Consider the following 18,249-nt stretch of genomic DNA (forward strand, 5'->3'; position numbering starts at 1 on the left):
TGAGCAGCATGGGGATTTGTAGTCTCCTGACTATGCCACTCATTTCCAACTCTACAGTTCACCCTCTTTCAGGAGGCAAATTTGATGACATCAAAATAAAGAGTTGCAGTTATACCAAGAAGATGATTTTAATTGAATGAAACGCTTAGATACTGTAAGCACGCAGTTTTTGTAATTGTTGATGGGAGTTGGGATCAAGCTGTTTGTTTCCTCCATCTCTGACGTCTGAAAAAGACGAGCTCGGAGATCTTTGCTTTTGCTTTTGACTTTGGCAACATCAAGTTAATGTTATTACCACCGGAATTATAAGGTTGTTACTTTCAAATTAAGCCTAGAAAAAATGTCCCGTACAAAAGACAGTTGCAATCACATGTGATGGGTGTGGTGCAGTTTGTGTGATTGTATGTATTAGCTGGGAAATTCATGAATATTATACTAAGCCTAATAATTTCAGATTCATCAAATGCGGTATTTACATCACATACTACAGAAGCGAACAAGACTAAGGCCAATCAATGTTTATGATAAGGATTATTATTATTACTAGCATACATACAATGGGTGAAAATTAAACGGCAAAGAGTAAATCTGTGATTAAAAACGTTGGGGGGAAAACACGCTCGATAGCCGCTATAGCGTTAAAATATTCAACCGGACGTTGTACTTGTTGTGGGACAGTCCCCCGTTAGCTTGATAACCGTGTCCTGCTTCCATCCAGTGTAAAGCACAGGTAAACGCTCTAGCTATTTCAGCAACGTATTTGGGTTTTCTGGTATTGTATCGTGCTCATTTTACACAGCTTCAGTGCAGTATGTGACCTGTCAATATCGGCCGGAACGTGTAGCTTTCGCAATCACACATTTGCTATTTGCCGAAGTAAAGTTCACTTCTAGTGTTAGCCAGCGGGGCTAGCCACCAACTAGCTGTTATCGTAACGATTAGCATTAGCTGTGCTAGCGATAGCAAACTTGTAATGTTACGTTAGAAATGTGCTTTACACTCCCCCGGCTAACGGCTGATAACCAACAAGCTACGCTCTGTACGTGCACTGCAAACGTTAACTGCTATTTAGTAACTTGTAAATAGTGACATGCTTGCTGTGCGTGTAGCTAAGTGGCGTTAGCTAGCTAACAGGAACCGTCCTGTGTCGACGGAACGTCACACCAGACTCCCTCTGAAACCTAAAGATGTATCATCACCTCGTTGATCTAACAAACCACTTTGCCGATTCTACACCAGTCAATGGCGTTAGTAACATGTAGAATGATGAATCACGATATTCGGCGCAAGTGTTATAAAACAGGTGCGTACCCCTTTAGTAATTACACTTTTTTTAAGTTGGTAAACGTTAGCAACCTACCCGGGGTCAACAGAAACCCCGGTCAAGTATGCTACGTTTAAAGAGCCTACGTTATGCGCTACATGTATGTTTATTTTAGGAGATGGAGGTTTAATAATGCCGTTTTGCTTTCTAAAAGGAGATCACCCTAAAATGTTCTTCATGTCGATTTAACTCCGCATGTAACGTTAGTAGCTTAGCTAAGCTAGCAACGTAGCTAATGTTCGGTTTTCCGTGCTTGCCAGTGTCGGTGAGTTATGCAGGAAACTGCAGCGATGCTGTGACACGACCCGCTTGGGGGATCGTGTCTTTTTTTTTTCTTCCAACGCTCCAAAATACATAAAGCGTCCACCACAACCACACAGTAACTTCTAAAATTCTCAACAGCACCACTGGCGTGACAGGTGTGTTAGTGTTTGACAGGCTGGAAGTGAACGCTACATAGTTATCGAAGAGAACAACGAAAAGTAAACGTTTGGTAGGCCCGGGATGCTGGGTCGTCTGGATGCATCATGGCCATATCATTGTGGGTTTTGGCGTGCCGTGCGCAGTGCTGACATTTGTCAGTGCCGCTGTGGTACACACGTGGTCGACTTGCTGTCCGGTTTTCTTATAGCATCGCTAAGACGGTGTTAACGTGGCTTATTTCTCAGTCAGGGTTGTTGTTTTTTGTCACATGGCAGCGACTGCCTCAACTACTGTAAAAGCTAAGCACCCTTTTTGAGAAGTAAGAAACATTGTATTGTTGACATCTACTGTATCCAGCCCTGCTGCGGTTAGCCTGTAGCACATCAATGTAGAGGTGTTGCCTTCAGGTCCTTGTTCATAATATTTGACCCGCCCTGAAGGAAACGGTGCTTACTGGAAGCCCCAGCAAAAAAACAAACCAAAACCAAAAGATGGAAAGGAGTGTTTCTCTCCCTCTGACGATCTACATACCATATATGGGCAGTGGTGCGTAGTCTCTTACTGTTGACTCTTGAGAGATGCAGAGAATTAAAAATGAATAAATAATATAACCAAGCCCTACAGGACAGAATAGACATTACATTAGTCATTTAGCAGACGCTTTTATCCAAAGCGACTTACAATTCAGAGTCTATCACATTTCTACACAGTAGGCACAACTACGGGAGCAATTTTGGGGTTAAGTGTCTTGCTCAAGGACACATCGACACGCAACTAGCAGAGCCGGAGCCGGGGATTGAACCGCCGACCCTCTGATTGAAAGACGGCCCCTGCTATCCACTTAGCCACAGTCCCTCACGGTAGACTGCGGTGATATCTCTCCAGAGTTGTGAAACCATGTCTCCTAGTGAAGTGTTTTGGTGTCCGTGAGCCTCATGGATATATGATTCAAACAGAATTTCTGGATTACATGTTATCACCTCACTAATACCTGAAGAAGCACACACACACACACACACACACACACCATTGACTATGTTCAGTCTGAATGCGACTCCCGCTACATATTGTTACACGCTAGTATTTAATCGTGCCCGTAATGTCATTTTTGTTTTCTAACAATTGTGGCGTCATCATGAATCTCCAGCTTGTGATCGGGACCGATGGAGACGACGGGAGTTTGCGAGATCGACGTGGCGACCAGGAGAATAGTGGGAGGTAGTGACTCTCCACCCGACCTGGACAGCCCATGTCAGGTAAACAAACACTACCCACTTGGGTTTTTTGTGTGGATGCTCTCGGACTGGTCATGTTACAAGTAACATTATTTTTAAATGTTCAGAAAGTTGCAATAAATTAGCTGCAAGCGTTTCTCTAGAAGTAGCTATTGATTTGGTGCACTCAAACCATACTTTTTTACGAATCCCCTTCTGTATTTGCCGTATGCCAAAATTCTCAAATGTGTTGAATGCTCTCTAAACACAAGCGAATGTGGACAAACTTTTGTCTACATAAAATTGTGAAACGGGCAGCAGTTTTGGTTGAAATCAGGAACTGTCTGATCAGAAAATATGTAAAACGAGAACTAAAATCTGCCCAGACGTTTTGGTTCTTGTCAGTTTTTCATACTCTAGTGAGCAACATATCCCTCCAGCAACAGGCGCAGCTTCTTTATCAGAGCTGTCATGTGGAAAGAGCTCTCCAATGTTGTGTTACAGCTGCTTTGTGTGTGTGTGTTATCAGGAGGAGGTCGCAGAGTTTGGTTTGGGCTTGTGCTGTGCCGAGGAGGAGAGGGGGGAAACCCCGGGCAGAGAGGACAGTCCCAGCGACCTGGGGGAGCCGGAGCTCGACCCCGGAGGGGACCTGAAGACCGGAGAGGACAAGGCGTTCGGTAGGAACGCTACAATGCATCTCACGAGCACCGAGAGAGACATGCTCCTCGTTACATTTAGCTTTTCGTTTCCTAATCAGCGCCCAGAGTCATATTTCTGTAACATTCGCTGGAATAAATGTATCACTTAATACTAGCCAGTACTTGAACAGATGCAATTTGCAATGTTACGTATTCCATATCTGAATAATAATATAATCAGCAACAGATGTGCATGTAGACATTAGGTATACGGGTTATGCAGGGTGCCCTTTATTCAATTCAATAGAAATTAAGAAGTGTATAAGAGAATTAATAAAACAAAATCCCTGCATACAGTATAAGCATTTGACTAGTTTTCCCAGATGTAGCACTTTTTGCACATCAAAGTATTTTTTTAGTCTTTGTCTAGACCACAGAAACCACAGGAACAACTTATTTCCAAAAACATGCTTCTGGGGAAATCATTTAGTCAACTTTCAGATGAAACCTATCATCTTATTCTTAATGCAGTAGTTGTCTGATATCATCGAGATGACCAAAAAATTAATCTTTGGGGGAAATGTTCAGAATAATGCTCCTAATTTGCATGTGACTAGGGTGTTCAGACAGTAGTCTTGAGTTGCATTTTGTTCAGTTGCAGCCTTATGAATGAATGAATGAATGACATGTCTACCAGTCCTGTTCAGTGGTTCATGTTGTTGTGGTTTTTTGTTCCAGGGAAGGAGGTTGTCCTTTTGATGCAGGCTCTGAACTCCCTCGCCACTCCTGAGGAGAAACTAGCTGCTCTGTGCAAGACGTATGCAGACCTGGTACGCTGAGTATCTGTATTTGAATACTCGGACTTTGATTCTGAAGATCCGATTAGTCAATTACTAAACTATTTTCCTTTTAACATGTCTTTTATCAAGCACGTCAGGTTTTCATTGGTTCCATTTTCAACTGTAAATTACACGTGCGACTAATTGACTGTGTTTTCCTAATGACTAAGTGTGCTATCATTTATCTACGAAAGGTTTAACAACGTAAACATAATGCGATCCTTTCGGTGTTGACTGTGTGCGTTGTGTTCAGTTGGAGGAGAGCCGCTGCATGCAGAAGCGGCTGAAAGCTCTGCAGAAGAAACAGTCCCAGATCGTGAAGGAGAAGGTCCACCTGCAAGGGGAGCACAGCAAGGCCATCCTGGCCCGCAGCAAGCTGGAGAGCCTCTGTAGGGAGCTGCAGAGACACAACAAGACTCTGAAGGTACACCTCGGCCTGCTGCGTCCGCCCTCCGCCTCGTCTCACATCGCTTCTCTGTGTACATGGTGTAATTTGTTGCCATTAAACTCCTTGTTGACCCCCCCCTGCTCCCGCCGCCTTCAGGAGGAAAACGGCCAGCGGTCCAGGGAGTACGAGGAGCAGCGGAAGGAGGCCATGCTGCACTTCCAGATGACCCTGAGCGATATCGAGGTGCAGATGGAGCAGCACAGCTCCCACAACACCAAGCTGAGGCAGGAGAACATGGAGCTGGCCGAGAAGCTCAAGAAGCTCATCGAGCAGTACGAGCTGCGAGAGGAGGTACGGGTGCAAAAAAAACGCTGCGGTTAAAGCAGCCGCGTCTTCATCGCGGTGGCCTAGACGTACTCTGCTAACTCTTGAGATATGTTATCATGTAGAACTTGAATCATGACGGAAAGTAAAAGATGCTTTTGGCCATTTTTAGTAAACCAGAGGACAAAAAATGCGATACTGGAAAAATAGATTTAAATAAGAAAAACAAATAATGAAAAAAAAGTAGTAGGACAACTAATATTCTTTTAGGTTCTTTATATGAGATTTTGAAAACAATTGTCGGCCGTGCGTGCGCATTAGCATTCGGTACTGCGTTAGCAGAACAGGTAGCAAGCTAATAATCACACCACATGGCACATCGGCAGATCGAAGAAATGGCTCCTCGCGTCATTAATGTAACAGGTGGAAATGTGACGCGTCCCCCTCTCTTGCAGCACATAGACAAGGTGTTCAAGCACAAGGAGCTCCAGCAGCAGCTGATGGACGCCAAGCTGCAGAGGATCACCGAGATGATGAGAGAGGTGGAGGAGAAGCAGCAGAGAGAGAGGGACTTTGTGAGTACACGCGAGGGTTCGAAGAAGAGCAGAAATGACTAAATCAAGCAATGGTGTTTTTAACGGTATTCGGGATGATGAACTAACTGACCTGTGACGCTTCAGCTGCTGAAGGACGCCACGGAGTCCAGACGCAAGTGTGAGCTGATGAAGGAGCAAGAAACGCAGCTCAAACAACAGGCGAGTACTCGCACATACGCGCAGGTTCTTGGTGGATGAGAAACAGGTTTTTGTTTGGTGGGAATGACCTGTAGAATCCTTGTGTCCGCTGAAAGGTTTGAGAGTGACCTTTGCCCCCCCCTTCTCCTCCCCCCTCAGCTCTCCCTGTACATGGACAAGTTCGAGGAGTTCCAGAGCACCCTGGCTAAAAGCAACGAAGTCTTCACCACTTTCAGACAAGAGATGGAGAAGGTGACTGACGGACTTCCTGTCGGCGGCTAGTGTTCGTGTCTCACTGTTTTGTGTCCCCCCCCCCCCCCCCCCCCCCTTTCCTTCCTGCCGCTAACTGTCTGGCTTTGCCTCCCAGATGACCAAGAAGATCAAGAAGCTGGAGAAGGAAACAACGCAGTGGAGGACCAAATGGGAAAGCAACAACCAGGCCCTGCTGCAGATGGCCGAGGAGGTGACTCTCCCGATATCCACACTCTCCTCTTTTGCTTTAGGCTGCTTCGGTAGCGCAGCAGTAAGACTGATGGAGCAAGCTTTCACGATCACCAGTCGGTTTGGTGATCCTTTGGATTTTCCTTTAGTGCCACCATGAAGTAAGAGGAGGCGCGATGACATCTGGTTAATTCTCTCTCTCTCTCTCTCTCTCTCTCTCTCTCTCTCTCTCTCTCTCTCTCTCTTTCCCCCCCCCCCCCCCCCCCAACAGCTTAGGTGATCCTCTGGCACTAAGCAAGATGTAAAGTCAGCGGTTAAACTGAACTGTTAACATTTATAATATAATCTATAAAACAATCACTGAACTCAGGATCCACTTGCTAGTCTCCCGTGGCCCGTCTCAGGACTGAGAGATGTGATTTAACAGCCCTGACTATAATAATCTTATCTTAAGGTCCTTTTACTGAACTGAAAATGAACCTCTGACGCTCAAGATCCATTGTGTTGTGTCCTAGAAAACTCTGCGTGACGGCCACTTCAAGGCCCTGCAGGGGAAGCTGGAGCTGCTGGAGAGGCTGTGCAGAGCCCTGCAGAAGGAGAGGAACGACCTCAACAACCAGCTCAGCCTCCTCCAGGAGCAGGAGGACAAGGGGACCACGGCGCCTCCTGAAGCCCAGCCGCAAGAGCCCGCCGCCGGCCAGGACGATGAGGAGAAGGAGGACGTGGAAGACGTGGAGGGCTCGGCACAGGACGACGAGCCAGAGACGGGGGACGTCCACCAAGCTTCCAGACCACCCGAACTGGACCCCACACCGGCTGCTACTGATGAAACCACTAATGCTGCTGCTGCTACGACAACGAGCCCGCCTGCGGAAACCTCACAGCAGGACTGAACGAGCCGGCGCAGCCCGTGTAGGTGAGGCGGGTGCGATCTGAGGGCTCCACACACCTCCAGCCTAGTTCCATAACAAGCCAGAAAAACATCTTCAATGGGGATAGAGTTCTTTTCCTCTTCTTTTTTTATTCTAGACTCGCCTCTCCAGGTTTCCGCACGTAAACTGAGCCTGTATCGTTTTTCTGTGCGATAGTCAAAGAGGAGTGAAATGATTGTATCCAGGATTCTGTTGTAAAACGTTGCCCACCTTTTACTTTGGATGTAATGATTGGCTTCATGGCGAGCACTTGGTACTTCTTGTTTTTCTACCATAACTGTATTTTCATAGGAACATTTCCATTGAAGCTGCGCAAAGTCGAGTTTATTTTCTCCCTTCACATGGTCTCTCCCTGTAGTTTCTCATTGGAAATTCTAGTTTGATTAAATTAAAGTGTGTTGTGTCATAGGTCACTTTATGTAGCCTTACAAAAAGATGGAAGAGCAAAGTCGGGCTTATTTGTCATCCGTTTTGGCCACAGGGTATTAGATATCTTTTGATCACATCATACCACAACTTGGATAAGTTTAAGATTTCTTTCGCAATTAAAACGGGAAGCGTCTCATCAAAAATGAATCCGCACATCCTACTCGCGCGGCAGCTGGCGAGCTACTTTAGCCGCCAAGCTACCCTACAACCTGCTAGTTAGTAGGGTGGTTCACTTTATGTGAAAATAATGTAATAATCCATCTCTCATAATCTAAAACCTCTGAAGTGCATTAGCCCGACAGGCCGTGCCTTTATACTCGAGCATGGCCGTCACTCTGACCCAGGCCTGCCATGCTGGTGGTTGTTTTCATGACACCAAACCATCTGAGCAGTAACGTGTGGAGGCATTTTGGATTTTTTTTTTTTGTCTTCAACACCAAAGATTTAAAAAAAACTTGTGAACAGGAGTGAAGGGGGACTTTGTAAAATCAATGCGACAAAACTCGTCACTCAAGTGAGGCACTGGAGGCGTCACAAATGAAGCATTATATTAACTTAAAGGGACAGTTCACCCCAAAATCATAAAATACACATTTGTCCTCTTACTTGTAGTGCTTTGGCTCTTTTTGTGTGAGGCCGTAAAGATGTCCGTCTTCTCTCAGATGACGTGGCACCCGGCTTGTGGTTAAAGGCAGCCAAAAAAAATCTATTTTACAAACTCAACAGCGATGTGTCTTTCCCGAAAGTTAAGATGCGGTTACTCTAGATAATCCAGACCTTGTTATGAGCAGTTTTTTTTTTTTTTTTTCTAAACTTCACCCATGATGTGATGTGACGCAGCTGGTTACTTAGCTGGGCAGTTAACAGATTGGCAATTTGCTCCTCCCCTTCTGTAGTTCACGCTTTAGGGGCGTTTGCTGCCCCCCAGTTGTTGATCCATGTGTGCGATTAAAGCTCAGTTTGTTACCACTGACTGAATCCTAAACTTAAAACCATGGGCTTGATAGTTCCACCTCTTGTTTGTCTCACCCATGAAATGTAATAAGAGGAAAATATGGCGGAATGAAAATAATGAATACAGGTCGACAATTATTTTGTTGCTGGCTTGCTGCCCACTTGAGGGACAATAAATATTGTAAAGGCCTAAAAGCTGGTACTTGTGCAAAAAAAAAAAAAAAAAAGCCATGTAATTTGATTTCCATATGGTGAGCTCAACAGGAGAGCCGAGTCACTTAACACTGATAGAAGGTTGAATGTGACTTCTTTTCTAATGCATTTTAAATAAAAAGATTGATTTCCATCAGTGATTAGGAATAGTATCCACTCGGATGAAAGTCAATCCACGCACTTACGTCCTCTGCAGATTGTTTTTTTTAATCCCTGCTCGCTCCACTACTGAGGCAATGGCCCAAAACCTTCAGTATAGTACTTTATTCTCTGCTAACATCACTATTGCTTTGTCTGTATTTGGAATTAGTCTATTTGTGGGTACAATTACAGGACGGAGCAAGACTTTGAGAAAAAAAAAAAAGAAGCAAAGTTGCAACAATTGATGTGAACACGTACAGGGTCAGGTGGTGTGTGTACTTTTCTTTGGGTTGAAGTACAGGTCTAGCTTTTCAGCATCCACTTCCTCTTTCTTTGGCGTTGCCCCAGATTGACTCTCAGGTAATGTCAGAATCTACCTCTGCAGGTGTTACTAACTGTGAAAGAAGAGGCACGAGTCACCATAGCTTCGGAGAGCTCTATTTTTACTAAAAAAATAAATACATACGAGCCCACACCCCCTCTGATTGTAAAATGTTCTTAAAGTCCTGTCTTGCTTTTCAATAAACATTTTGTAGAATTTGCAACGACTGGATTTGTTGGGTCTTGTGTTATTTGCATGTGCAGCATTAAAGGTTGAAGACATCCAAAAAAAGACAAATGAAAAGTTATAAAAGTTTTATTGCAATTTGTGGTGCAGGAAACAAAACAAGGCAATTTCACATTATGTAACAGAAAGGAGAGGAAACAGATTTTGTTTTTTATTTTTTTCCCTCAAGTGCACTAATTTAGTCCCACACCTTTCACTGAAGAGTTTATGTACCTTATGAACAGGAGGCAAACGCAGCAAAGGGCAGCCATGAAGTGTCACATGAGTACGATTATTAAGGGACAAAAGGTGACTGGTGGGAAATAAAGTATAAAAGACGGCTCCCCTGGAGATGGTGAGCTTTTAACCAATCACAGTCTGGACTGTTGTGGATCAGGTCTTCTACTGTCCAGGTTTCCCATTTGTTTCTGGAGGAGAGCCTACCAGCTAGTGGCTTTCTGGCTACTCGGAAGTCAATGTAAAATGACACTTCTCATGTTCTCCTTGCATGAGCCCTGTGACTGGTCTTACCAATAGCTTACAGTGACACATGAAGGTTTTCTGTACTTTAGAGTCTTCAAAGGCCCCTCACCACAGCAATCCCCCCCCACCCCACACCAGAGATACTACCACCTGAGCAGGTACGACATTTCAACTCTTATCCTGTTGTAAGTGCTTCAGTGCCGTTGGGTACCTGGGCCGCGGTGAAGTGGAAGCAAGATGAGCCGGAATCCAACCGTCAGTCAGTCAGCGAGGGCGGAGTCTACGCGGTCTCCAACTCTTAATGTTCGTTCATGTGGAGAGCAGACTTTTACTTTTGCACTTGATAAGCCAGGGAGGGAAAGGACAGGCCGGGTCTGGGAATGGAGGGGGGGGGAGGGGAGGTGGAGTCGTGCCTGGAGAGACTCGTGCAGAGCCGGGTTATGAACCCTGAGCCTCGAGCTCGGATGCAGGGGTGTTGTCTGGCTCCTCGTCGTTGTAGATGTTCTCCGCCTGGGAGGAGGTGAGGAAGAGGACAACATACTCATCAATGAACGCACAGACGAGACAGAAAGGTTTCTACCTCAGCTCACATTTGACGCTGGGTTGACTCAGAGCCTAACAATGCGATGACAATATCATGAATTCTGTTGCACACCTGGGGCCAGATGCATAAAACTGTTGATTCGCCACAAACGGTCTGTACGCACAAAGAGAGAAATATGCATACGTGTTCTTTTCAGCAGATTTATGAAGCCGCACATACACCTGATTCCGATGTTCTGCTGGTGCATGAGGAGACACCGGAGCCATCATAATCCCACAGAGGAATAACTGTGTGTGGGCGATGGACGGCAGCTGTACTCACCATTTGCCAGACTTGCATGATGTTGTCCTCGGACACGGAGCAGATGACCCAGGGCTCGTTGGGGTTCCAGGAGAAGTCAGAGATCTTGGCCGTGTGGCCGCCGTGGATGAACTGATGGAAGAAAAGGCGTAAATTAGAGAGAAGCATTTTAATAAGTAAATATTAAGTAAACAGGTGAGCGTGAGAAAGGTCGGTGCTTGAATTCAGTCTCCTATTTCATGACGTTAATATGTCATTGACCAATGGTTAGTGACACGGCCAAGGATCTCATGGTGCTCTAAAGGGGACTATGAATACAATCGGTCATCTTGATTATAGGGTGTCACTTACCAGCAGCTCTGGTGGGCCATCCTCTGCGTCTTCTGCCGACTGCTCCTCCCCAATTTTACTACAAATCAGACAAAAAGATACTCTTCACTGAACTGCTTGTGAAGTGTCCAAATATTCACCACATTGTGAGAGAGCAGTGTTGGCCAACTGTTACACCGTTAAAAGTTGACCTGTGTTATATTTCCAGCTCTGTAAGGGGTCTTCATGAACACTACACCCATACGTTGTTATGAACTTGGTTACGAGTCGTCTTCATGCAGGAATGCAGTTTGCCTCTAAATCTTATGAGCCACCAATCATCCACCTGGGATCACTCCGATGAAGCCAGCGTGCACTAGCTGCTCCGCACCAAACGGCAGGCGGACCAAGTTAAGAGACTGGCCGGTGAACACCAAACCCTTAAGAGGCCGATAGAACACTCACCAAAACAGAGCTAAGAGAGAGTGAATATGGAACTGACATTAATCAGCTGGACGCAAACACCACTCCAAATGAATCATTATGCTCTGTAGCTAACAAGTTCATCATATCAACTCGGTGGTTTATCAATGTTGTGTTGCCCCCAAATGGATAAAAAAATAAATAAAAAAAAATCAGTTATTGGTTCAAGAGATCCCAAACATTTATCAAAAATGTTTGTGTGTCATGTAAATAAACAACCAATCTATCATTATCAGATTATTTTATACCCAATACCTCGACTCACTTGTTCCCGGTGTGATCCTGTACTGTTGAAACCAGTGGGTCAAAGCTGACTATCCTGCCGGCATGTCGTCTACACCTAGAGTTCAGCAGCCGAGCTCCGGCTGCTGAACTCTTCACAACGATACCTTCACAACGATACCGACGGTGTCACGGCTTCACTTACAGATATGCATTATGAGTTATTACCTGAGATCCCAGACGTTGAGGCGTCGGTCGGTGCCGCTGGAGGCCAGGATGGTCTCGTTGTGAGGAGACCATTGGACCTAATGAATTGGACGAGTTGGTCACTGGCAGGTCAATGTCATGCTCGTACAGCAACATGGTAAAGTGTGTAAAGACTCTCCTAAGGCTTAGTAGCCCATTATGTGTTCCTTGTTTTACGAAGAAACTCATAATTGAATCAATATACCCACACACACCCTTAACAGTCGTCTTCTTCATTAATATTTGAATGAAAAACTGTTGCCCTAGAAAAAACAAAAGCCTTAGTCCACGATGTTCCACGGCCACACGTTTCTGTTTAGGAGACGGGTCTGTTCTGGTGAAGTAAGCGAAGGGTTAACTTTACGGAGTGCTTGTGTCTGTTGAATGAATCCCATCATATTATTCATCTGATATATTGTATTCAGCAGCATGGCCTGGTGCACAACAAGGCACGGCAGCTGCTGGTGTCTATGCTTCTCCTCACCTGCTGAACTATTACAAGTTATGAGGTCATATTTGGGATTAATATGAGCTTTGTATTCACATTATCTACAGTACCAGTGATGTTGTAGTTAGTCCCAAGATCCTCATTTGAGTGGGTTTCACCGGAGTGAGGTGGTCCCCCATAAAATATGTTTTTTTGACAAATTGTAGTGTTTAACGTTAAATAGTTATAATTAAAGCTCTAAATCTGGAGTCTGAGTCATCCACCACTAAACTGAGTTTAGAGTTTAACTCTGTTGCCTCCCCTTCTAGTCTGTCACAAATTTTACCAAATTAATATATATATATATATATAATTTTTTTTAGAAAGCGTGATTCAATCCATAACATTTAAATAAACCACTCTTTTCCTTTCACAAAGTGAGAGATATGTGCACAGACAGTAAGCAAATGGTGCCTGCTGGTCAGAATAATTTCGGTGCGTTCCCTGAGTGACTACAGCATCGTTCACTGGCCAGGTGAGTGCATGTACCAATACCAGGTTTGTAGCCTTCATTTTGCGATGAACTCTGTGGTCTCGTTAGGAACCGTTAGTCTCTCTGGTGATGACTGACTATGAACACAGGATCTCGTCTGCATTAGATAGATGCTCAGACAGGAAGAAAATCGGTGACTGCAGCGAGGTTTCTTTTGTATATTTCCACACAGATTTGTCGTTCACAACGCAGCATTATCAGGGAAGGAATGGGGTGCGTCCCCCGGACACGTGGGTGGTGAGTATTATTAATTGAATCCCATGTTCCCATGACAGCTTCCTATTATTACTGTTATTAGGAACTAAGTTGGCCGCTTGTATATTACTTTTTTTTAACTGCAGACTGACATTTATACTATGCTTCGTCTGACAAATAACAAATAAATAACATTAAGAAGCAACTGATTTTCTTACCTGGAAAATTTCATCTTTGTGGGACTCAAAGGAGTGGAGCTTCAGTTTCAGGTTCCTTAGATCCCACAATGCAACAGTCTGAGAGACACAAAACAAGCTTTGCAATAAACAGTTACTCCAATGTATTCAATTCCAGTGCAGAGAGTATTTCTTCATCTCTACCTTATCGGCAGAGCCGGTGGCAAGTATGAACTCGCTGTAGGGGTTGAAGCTCAGACAGTTGACCTCGGCAGTGTGAGCTTCTACTGCGTGGCTGGCTTTGGATGTGGTGTTGGACCGGGTGTCCCATCTGGTGGGGGAGTGAGGAGAGTCAGAGGCAGCAGGGACCTCATTGTATTTGTGCAGAACTACAACAGCAAAATAGAGCAGTTCTAAGTGAAAGAATCTCTTGTCCCCGTTCACAGAACCGGACGGCCGCTCACATCATGAGTTTCTGGTCGTCGGCCACTGAGCCAAACAGGGATTCGTGGAGCAGATGCCAGGAGACGTCCTCCACCACCGCTGTGTGGCCGGTGAAGATGGTCTTGGCATCCACAATCTTCCCTTCCTTTGGGCCGGCCCCGATGTCCCATAGACAGATGGTCTGCGGAGAAATAAGAGGGGGAACACAATCCATTATTTTTGCATCACTGGGCATACCAACAACTTGTCCTCACAACTTTACTACAGTACATAATACTGCTACTTACAACTTTTTCACTATCGCTGTAGCTACAAGGACAAAATGTATAATAAGCTCACACAATACCATTGGATGTGACAGACTGCACTACCCAACGGTATATAAAGTAGTTCAAATGCATGGAAAGTACATTATATGGACAAATACAAGCAAAACATGCATTTTCAGTAAGATGTGAGAAAATTCGAAGTTTATATCGGCCTTATCACAAGTCTTCATCTACCACCCTAAACATCACTGGTGGAACAAATGTTTGGCTCACAGGTTTTACACAGTAATCACTTCATATTCCGGAGTGATTGGTGATCGGCGGCCCCTAACGAGAGCTCTGATCCCTTCTGCCAGTAGAACCGTCCTGCTCCACAGTGGAGCCCTAAAGCTTTGGAATAAGTATACATTTTTTCTTCCAGGTTTAAACATTTTGAACTCCAGCAACATGTCTTTGCCTAAATTTGGACCATCTAAAGAGAATCAGCGATAATCACATCCACTAGCTTCTTTCCATTGTGTGTGTGTGTGTGTGTGTGTGTAAAATCACACTGTACTTAAAATTCACTCCGCTTACAGTCTGAACAAACCTTTGGACACTTCTTTCTGGCACATTCTCTTATTTGCGCTGGAAGCAGCCCTGTTGGCTTTGACTTCTTGTCACTTACGTGGTCGTCGGAGGCGCTGAGTAGGTTGCCGCTGAGGTTGGGATTCCAGGAGAGGCCGTACCCTTCTTTCTGGTGGCCTTTCAGCCTTAAATCGGGACTACACTCCCCACTGGGATCTGAAACACATACATTAACACCGCGTTCACCTTCATGATGTGCGAGACACTGGAGTTGTGTGCATTGGGATGCATGTAGTGATCGAACCTGGCTTCACCGGGTGCTTATTGTAGTCGAAGACCAGCACGTCAGAGGTGGGAGTCTTGGTGGCAATGATGCAGTGGTTCTGGGGCATGTAGCGGGCTCGGTTGACCTCTCCCTCGTGGTTGATCTTGATCTCTATCTCGATCTTCCCGCTTACGGAACCAAATCCACCAAACTCTGACAAGAGAACACAATCAGACTGTAGTACGTTCCAGGTAGGAAATAGACACTTGCAACTGCAGGTTGCATAGTCCAAAATAAACATCATGGCTACAAACGGGGCAAAAAGACCTGCACTCTTCCTACACGGGGGAGTCCCAGGGCAAATACAAAATAAACTAAGTTTATTACAAACAATAATTAAATATATTCCTTATTGTTGGGACATTAAGTTGGTTTGTTAAAAAAATAAACTTGTTAATCTAAAAATAAACAACTGTTGTCCTATTCACTTTATTCTGCATGTTAGAATAATAGAAGCAGTGAACATGTCAGTATCTGCCACAGCGAACAGATCATTATTGCCAAAATTCATTTTTGCTGATTAAGAAAGCCATTATGTGTGAATGTACTAAAGCTGGTGACCAGTATGACGTTTCATTTCTGCTCTCAAGCTCAATTTAAGAGCAGGACTTATACATTTTTAAAAAAGGGAGAGAACTCACAGATCAATATGTAGTAAACTAATATTTCACCCCTTCCATTTTGCAGCATGCTTTTGTGTGTCGTGAGTTTTAGACTTGGACTGTACCTCAAAATGTGTTCAGTGGCCACACTAACACACTAATACTACCTCTGGTTACACACCAAAGGAGCGGTGAGCCTTCAGCACACCTATACACAGCTGGGCAACGTACCTGCTGGAAGACAGAATAAAACAGTTTCAGCATCAAGATGGAATGGCACACGACTCGGGTCTTGACTCATTAATAATTTCACTCACCATATAATATGTCTGAGCTAAGTTTAAACCAGGTTCTGACAAGGCCAGTATCTATCTTAACTCACATGTCAAACTGTGCAAATATGTCATGAAGCCCTCCAGAGGCACGCCTTTTGTTTTGGTGATTGGTTAAAATAATAATAATAAAAATATTACAATATCAACTTGTATGTATGGGAAAAATACACCTACTCCCCTGACCGTACAAAGTAAGAAAACACTATTAAAGTGGTAACGCGTAAGTACTATTCGGATGTATGCGAGAAGTATTCTACTTCAGTACTCATGCAAGGTAACTCCTGGTTTATTTACCTCCTTTCTCACTGTCGTAGTGCGAGGCATCAAACTGGGCGTCATCGTTCGGTACCTGGACGCTGGCGATCACAAGGTGGTTCTGCTCATCTGATGTATGGGTCCCCAAAACCAGCCTGTGAATGGCATAGTCCTTCCCCTCTGGCCTGCAGAGGTCCACAACATGGAGATGATATTAATCCATACTCTGTAGCAAGGCACACATTGGGGATTTGAACCACACTTTATGAGCAGTAGGATGGAGGACATGTAAATACCTGTTGACATCTGGAAGCCACTGGACAGTAAGGCTAGGCCACTCCAGCGCATGAGTCATCACCAGATCATACAGGAAAGGTGTGTTTTTCTTCCAAATCTTGTACTCCTCATTGATGACCCTTTCTTCCACCGCATCATCGTACACTTCAGCAGAACAAACTGGGATAAGTTACAAGCAAATGAGACATTTTCTTCAGTAGAGTTACACATTTAATATGAGACAGTTGATTAGGCACACACAGCTACAGTTAAGCAAACGTTACATGTCATGTATAACCAGTCTAGTCTTGCTGGAGCTACTGGGGGTTCAAGACGTTATACTAAACTATTTAGACTTATAGCTGGTGACGTACTCTGTGGTTTTAGCTATATTTCCTGTCTTCATAAGTGGTTTATTGCTCGCTACCACCCACTAACGTGTCGGCGTATTTCTGATGATGGGGGCTGTGGCAGCGTCACAACAAGCAAACACTTCCCTGAGTTCAAATATATGCTTTCTGGTGCATTGGATGTAATTATACTTGATCTAAAGAGTAGAGGTTTGACATGACGTGTTTAAAAATGAAAATAAAAATGCAACACCGAGAACAACAAACAGACCGACTAAGACCAACCCCCTTATAGGACTTTAGCGTTACTAAGCTAGCATGTCATGCTAGCACCCATCTCAGAGTTAAACGGCCGTGGCGCGCGCACACAAAGCGGTACACGCGGGCCACCGCTTTATACGATAGGTACTTGTGATAAACCTACCCTCTTTATCAGCCATGGTCCAAACTCTGCGCTTTGTCACGACGCTCGAAAGCAAAGCAACTCGGTAGACGCTGTTTTTAATGAATACCGCGGTTCCCCCTCGCTAGCGCTGCTTTGGTCGCACCACTACAGAAGTAGGCTCCTTCCTTTTCAGCGCCGAATTACTCGATACCTATTACGCATGCGTCAGTCCACGCATACCAACGAGGGCCAATATTGCGCGCGAACTGCGCATGGGGAGAAGTGACTGCGCAGACGTGGCGGATCCCACCACCTGTACCAATATATTATACATACATTTAAGTTTTGCTACCTCGTCAATTATAATTTTGTCAATGCACGTAAACCGTCATTGCGTCATGGCTTTAGACGAAAATACCCAGAAAATAGCATGGGCAGAATATGCAGGCGTGCAAATTGAAAGTAGCCAATTAAACAGATATTAGGTTGTATCATAATGTATAAATGGCGCTGCATGGACTAACATAGTGTGTGTATTATCACTGATGTGCAGTAGGCTATATAATGCATACACAGTACACAATATACAGAATTATATACTCTAACGCTCATGTATATAGTAATGTTTATGTTAAAGGGGAAATAGTACGCTACCTCAGCTAGCATGCTAATGTTTGCATGTTAACTGGAAGCTTCTAATCCATTTTCCCCCCATGTAACAATTTTGTTTCTCGGTGTGTAATGAGTATTACAGCCTCACTCTGCATTCCAATGAGTTTATTTAGTAAAAGTCTCGTCCATAAACAGCAAAAAACAGTTTACAGTAAATTACAAACCTTGAAAATGCAAAACATATTCCAAATACGAGCATAACAAAGATCTAACGGATTTTAATAAATTAATAAAAAAGCATGAGTTTACATACACAAGGGGTGTTCGCTATCAAAAAAATAATTAGGTCT

General features: G+C 44.4%; 2 protein-coding genes across 4 annotated transcripts; one reads left to right on the plus strand and one right to left on the minus strand.

The window, feature by feature from the left end:
- Nucleotides 1-678: 678 nt before the first annotated feature.
- Nucleotides 679-9,543, plus strand: txlng (taxilin gamma). Of its 2 annotated transcripts, XM_076077590.1 has the most exons (11): nucleotides 679-730; nucleotides 2,895-3,003; nucleotides 3,491-3,638; nucleotides 4,338-4,429; nucleotides 4,692-4,862; nucleotides 4,983-5,177; nucleotides 5,606-5,725; nucleotides 5,831-5,905; nucleotides 6,044-6,136; nucleotides 6,252-6,347; nucleotides 6,841-9,543. In XM_076077590.1, exons 2-11 carry the CDS (start codon nucleotides 2,911-2,913, stop codon nucleotides 7,216-7,218), a joined length of 1,461 nt encoding a protein of 486 aa, XP_075933705.1. In that variant the 5' UTR covers nucleotides 679-730; nucleotides 2,895-2,910; the 3' UTR covers nucleotides 7,219-9,543. The 2 variants fall into 2 exon arrangements, with proteins under 2 accessions (XP_075933705.1, XP_075933706.1); XM_076077591.1 differs by lacking the exon at nucleotides 679-730 and having other exon boundaries at nucleotides 2,326-3,003.
- A 72-nt stretch (nucleotides 9,544-9,615) lies between these two features.
- On the minus strand, nucleotides 9,616-17,486 carry LOC142933476 (histone-binding protein RBBP7). Of its 2 annotated transcripts, none has more exons than XM_076077593.1 (12): nucleotides 17,327-17,486; nucleotides 16,573-16,717; nucleotides 16,316-16,461; nucleotides 15,064-15,240; nucleotides 14,860-14,975; nucleotides 13,944-14,104; nucleotides 13,684-13,810; nucleotides 13,522-13,599; nucleotides 12,111-12,187; nucleotides 11,220-11,277; nucleotides 10,890-11,000; nucleotides 9,616-10,534 (listed from the first exon to the last, which is right to left on the minus strand). In XM_076077593.1, exons 1-12 carry the CDS (start codon nucleotides 17,340-17,342, stop codon nucleotides 10,463-10,465), a joined length of 1,284 nt encoding a protein of 427 aa, XP_075933708.1. In that variant the 5' UTR covers nucleotides 17,343-17,486; the 3' UTR covers nucleotides 9,616-10,462. The 2 variants fall into 2 exon arrangements, with proteins under 2 accessions (XP_075933708.1, XP_075933707.1); XM_076077592.1 differs by having other exon boundaries at nucleotides 16,573-16,732.
- Nucleotides 17,487-18,249: the final 763 nt, after the last annotated feature.

Source organism: Anarhichas minor, unplaced genomic scaffold (genome assembly GCF_050575085.1).
Source record: "Anarhichas minor isolate MPS153535 unplaced genomic scaffold, ASM5057508v1 ptg000062l, whole genome shotgun sequence".
NCBI lineage: Eukaryota > Metazoa > Chordata > Actinopteri > Perciformes > Anarhichadidae > Anarhichas > Anarhichas minor.

Excerpts from the sequence above, each read along its gene's own strand:
- txlng (XM_076077590.1), top strand. The coding sequence starts at position 2,911 with ATGGAGACGACGGGAGTTTGCGAGATCGACGTGGCGACCAGGAGAATA. Across the intron at positions 4,863-4,982 it reads GACACAACAAGACTCTGAAG|GAGGAAAACGGCCAGCGGTC; the intron begins GTACACCTCGGC and ends CGCCGCCTTCAG. Across the intron at positions 6,348-6,840 it reads TGCTGCAGATGGCCGAGGAG|AAAACTCTGCGTGACGGCCA; the intron begins GTGACTCTCCCG and ends GTTGTGTCCTAG.
- LOC142933476 (XM_076077592.1), bottom strand. Across the intron at positions 11,278-12,110 it reads CTCAACGTCTGGGATCTCAG|TAAAATTGGGGAGGAGCAGT; the intron begins GTAATAACTCAT and ends TCTGATTTGTAG. Across the intron at positions 11,001-11,219 it reads ATGGCCCACCAGAGCTGCTG|TTCATCCACGGCGGCCACAC; the intron begins GTAAGTGACACC and ends TTCTTCCATCAG.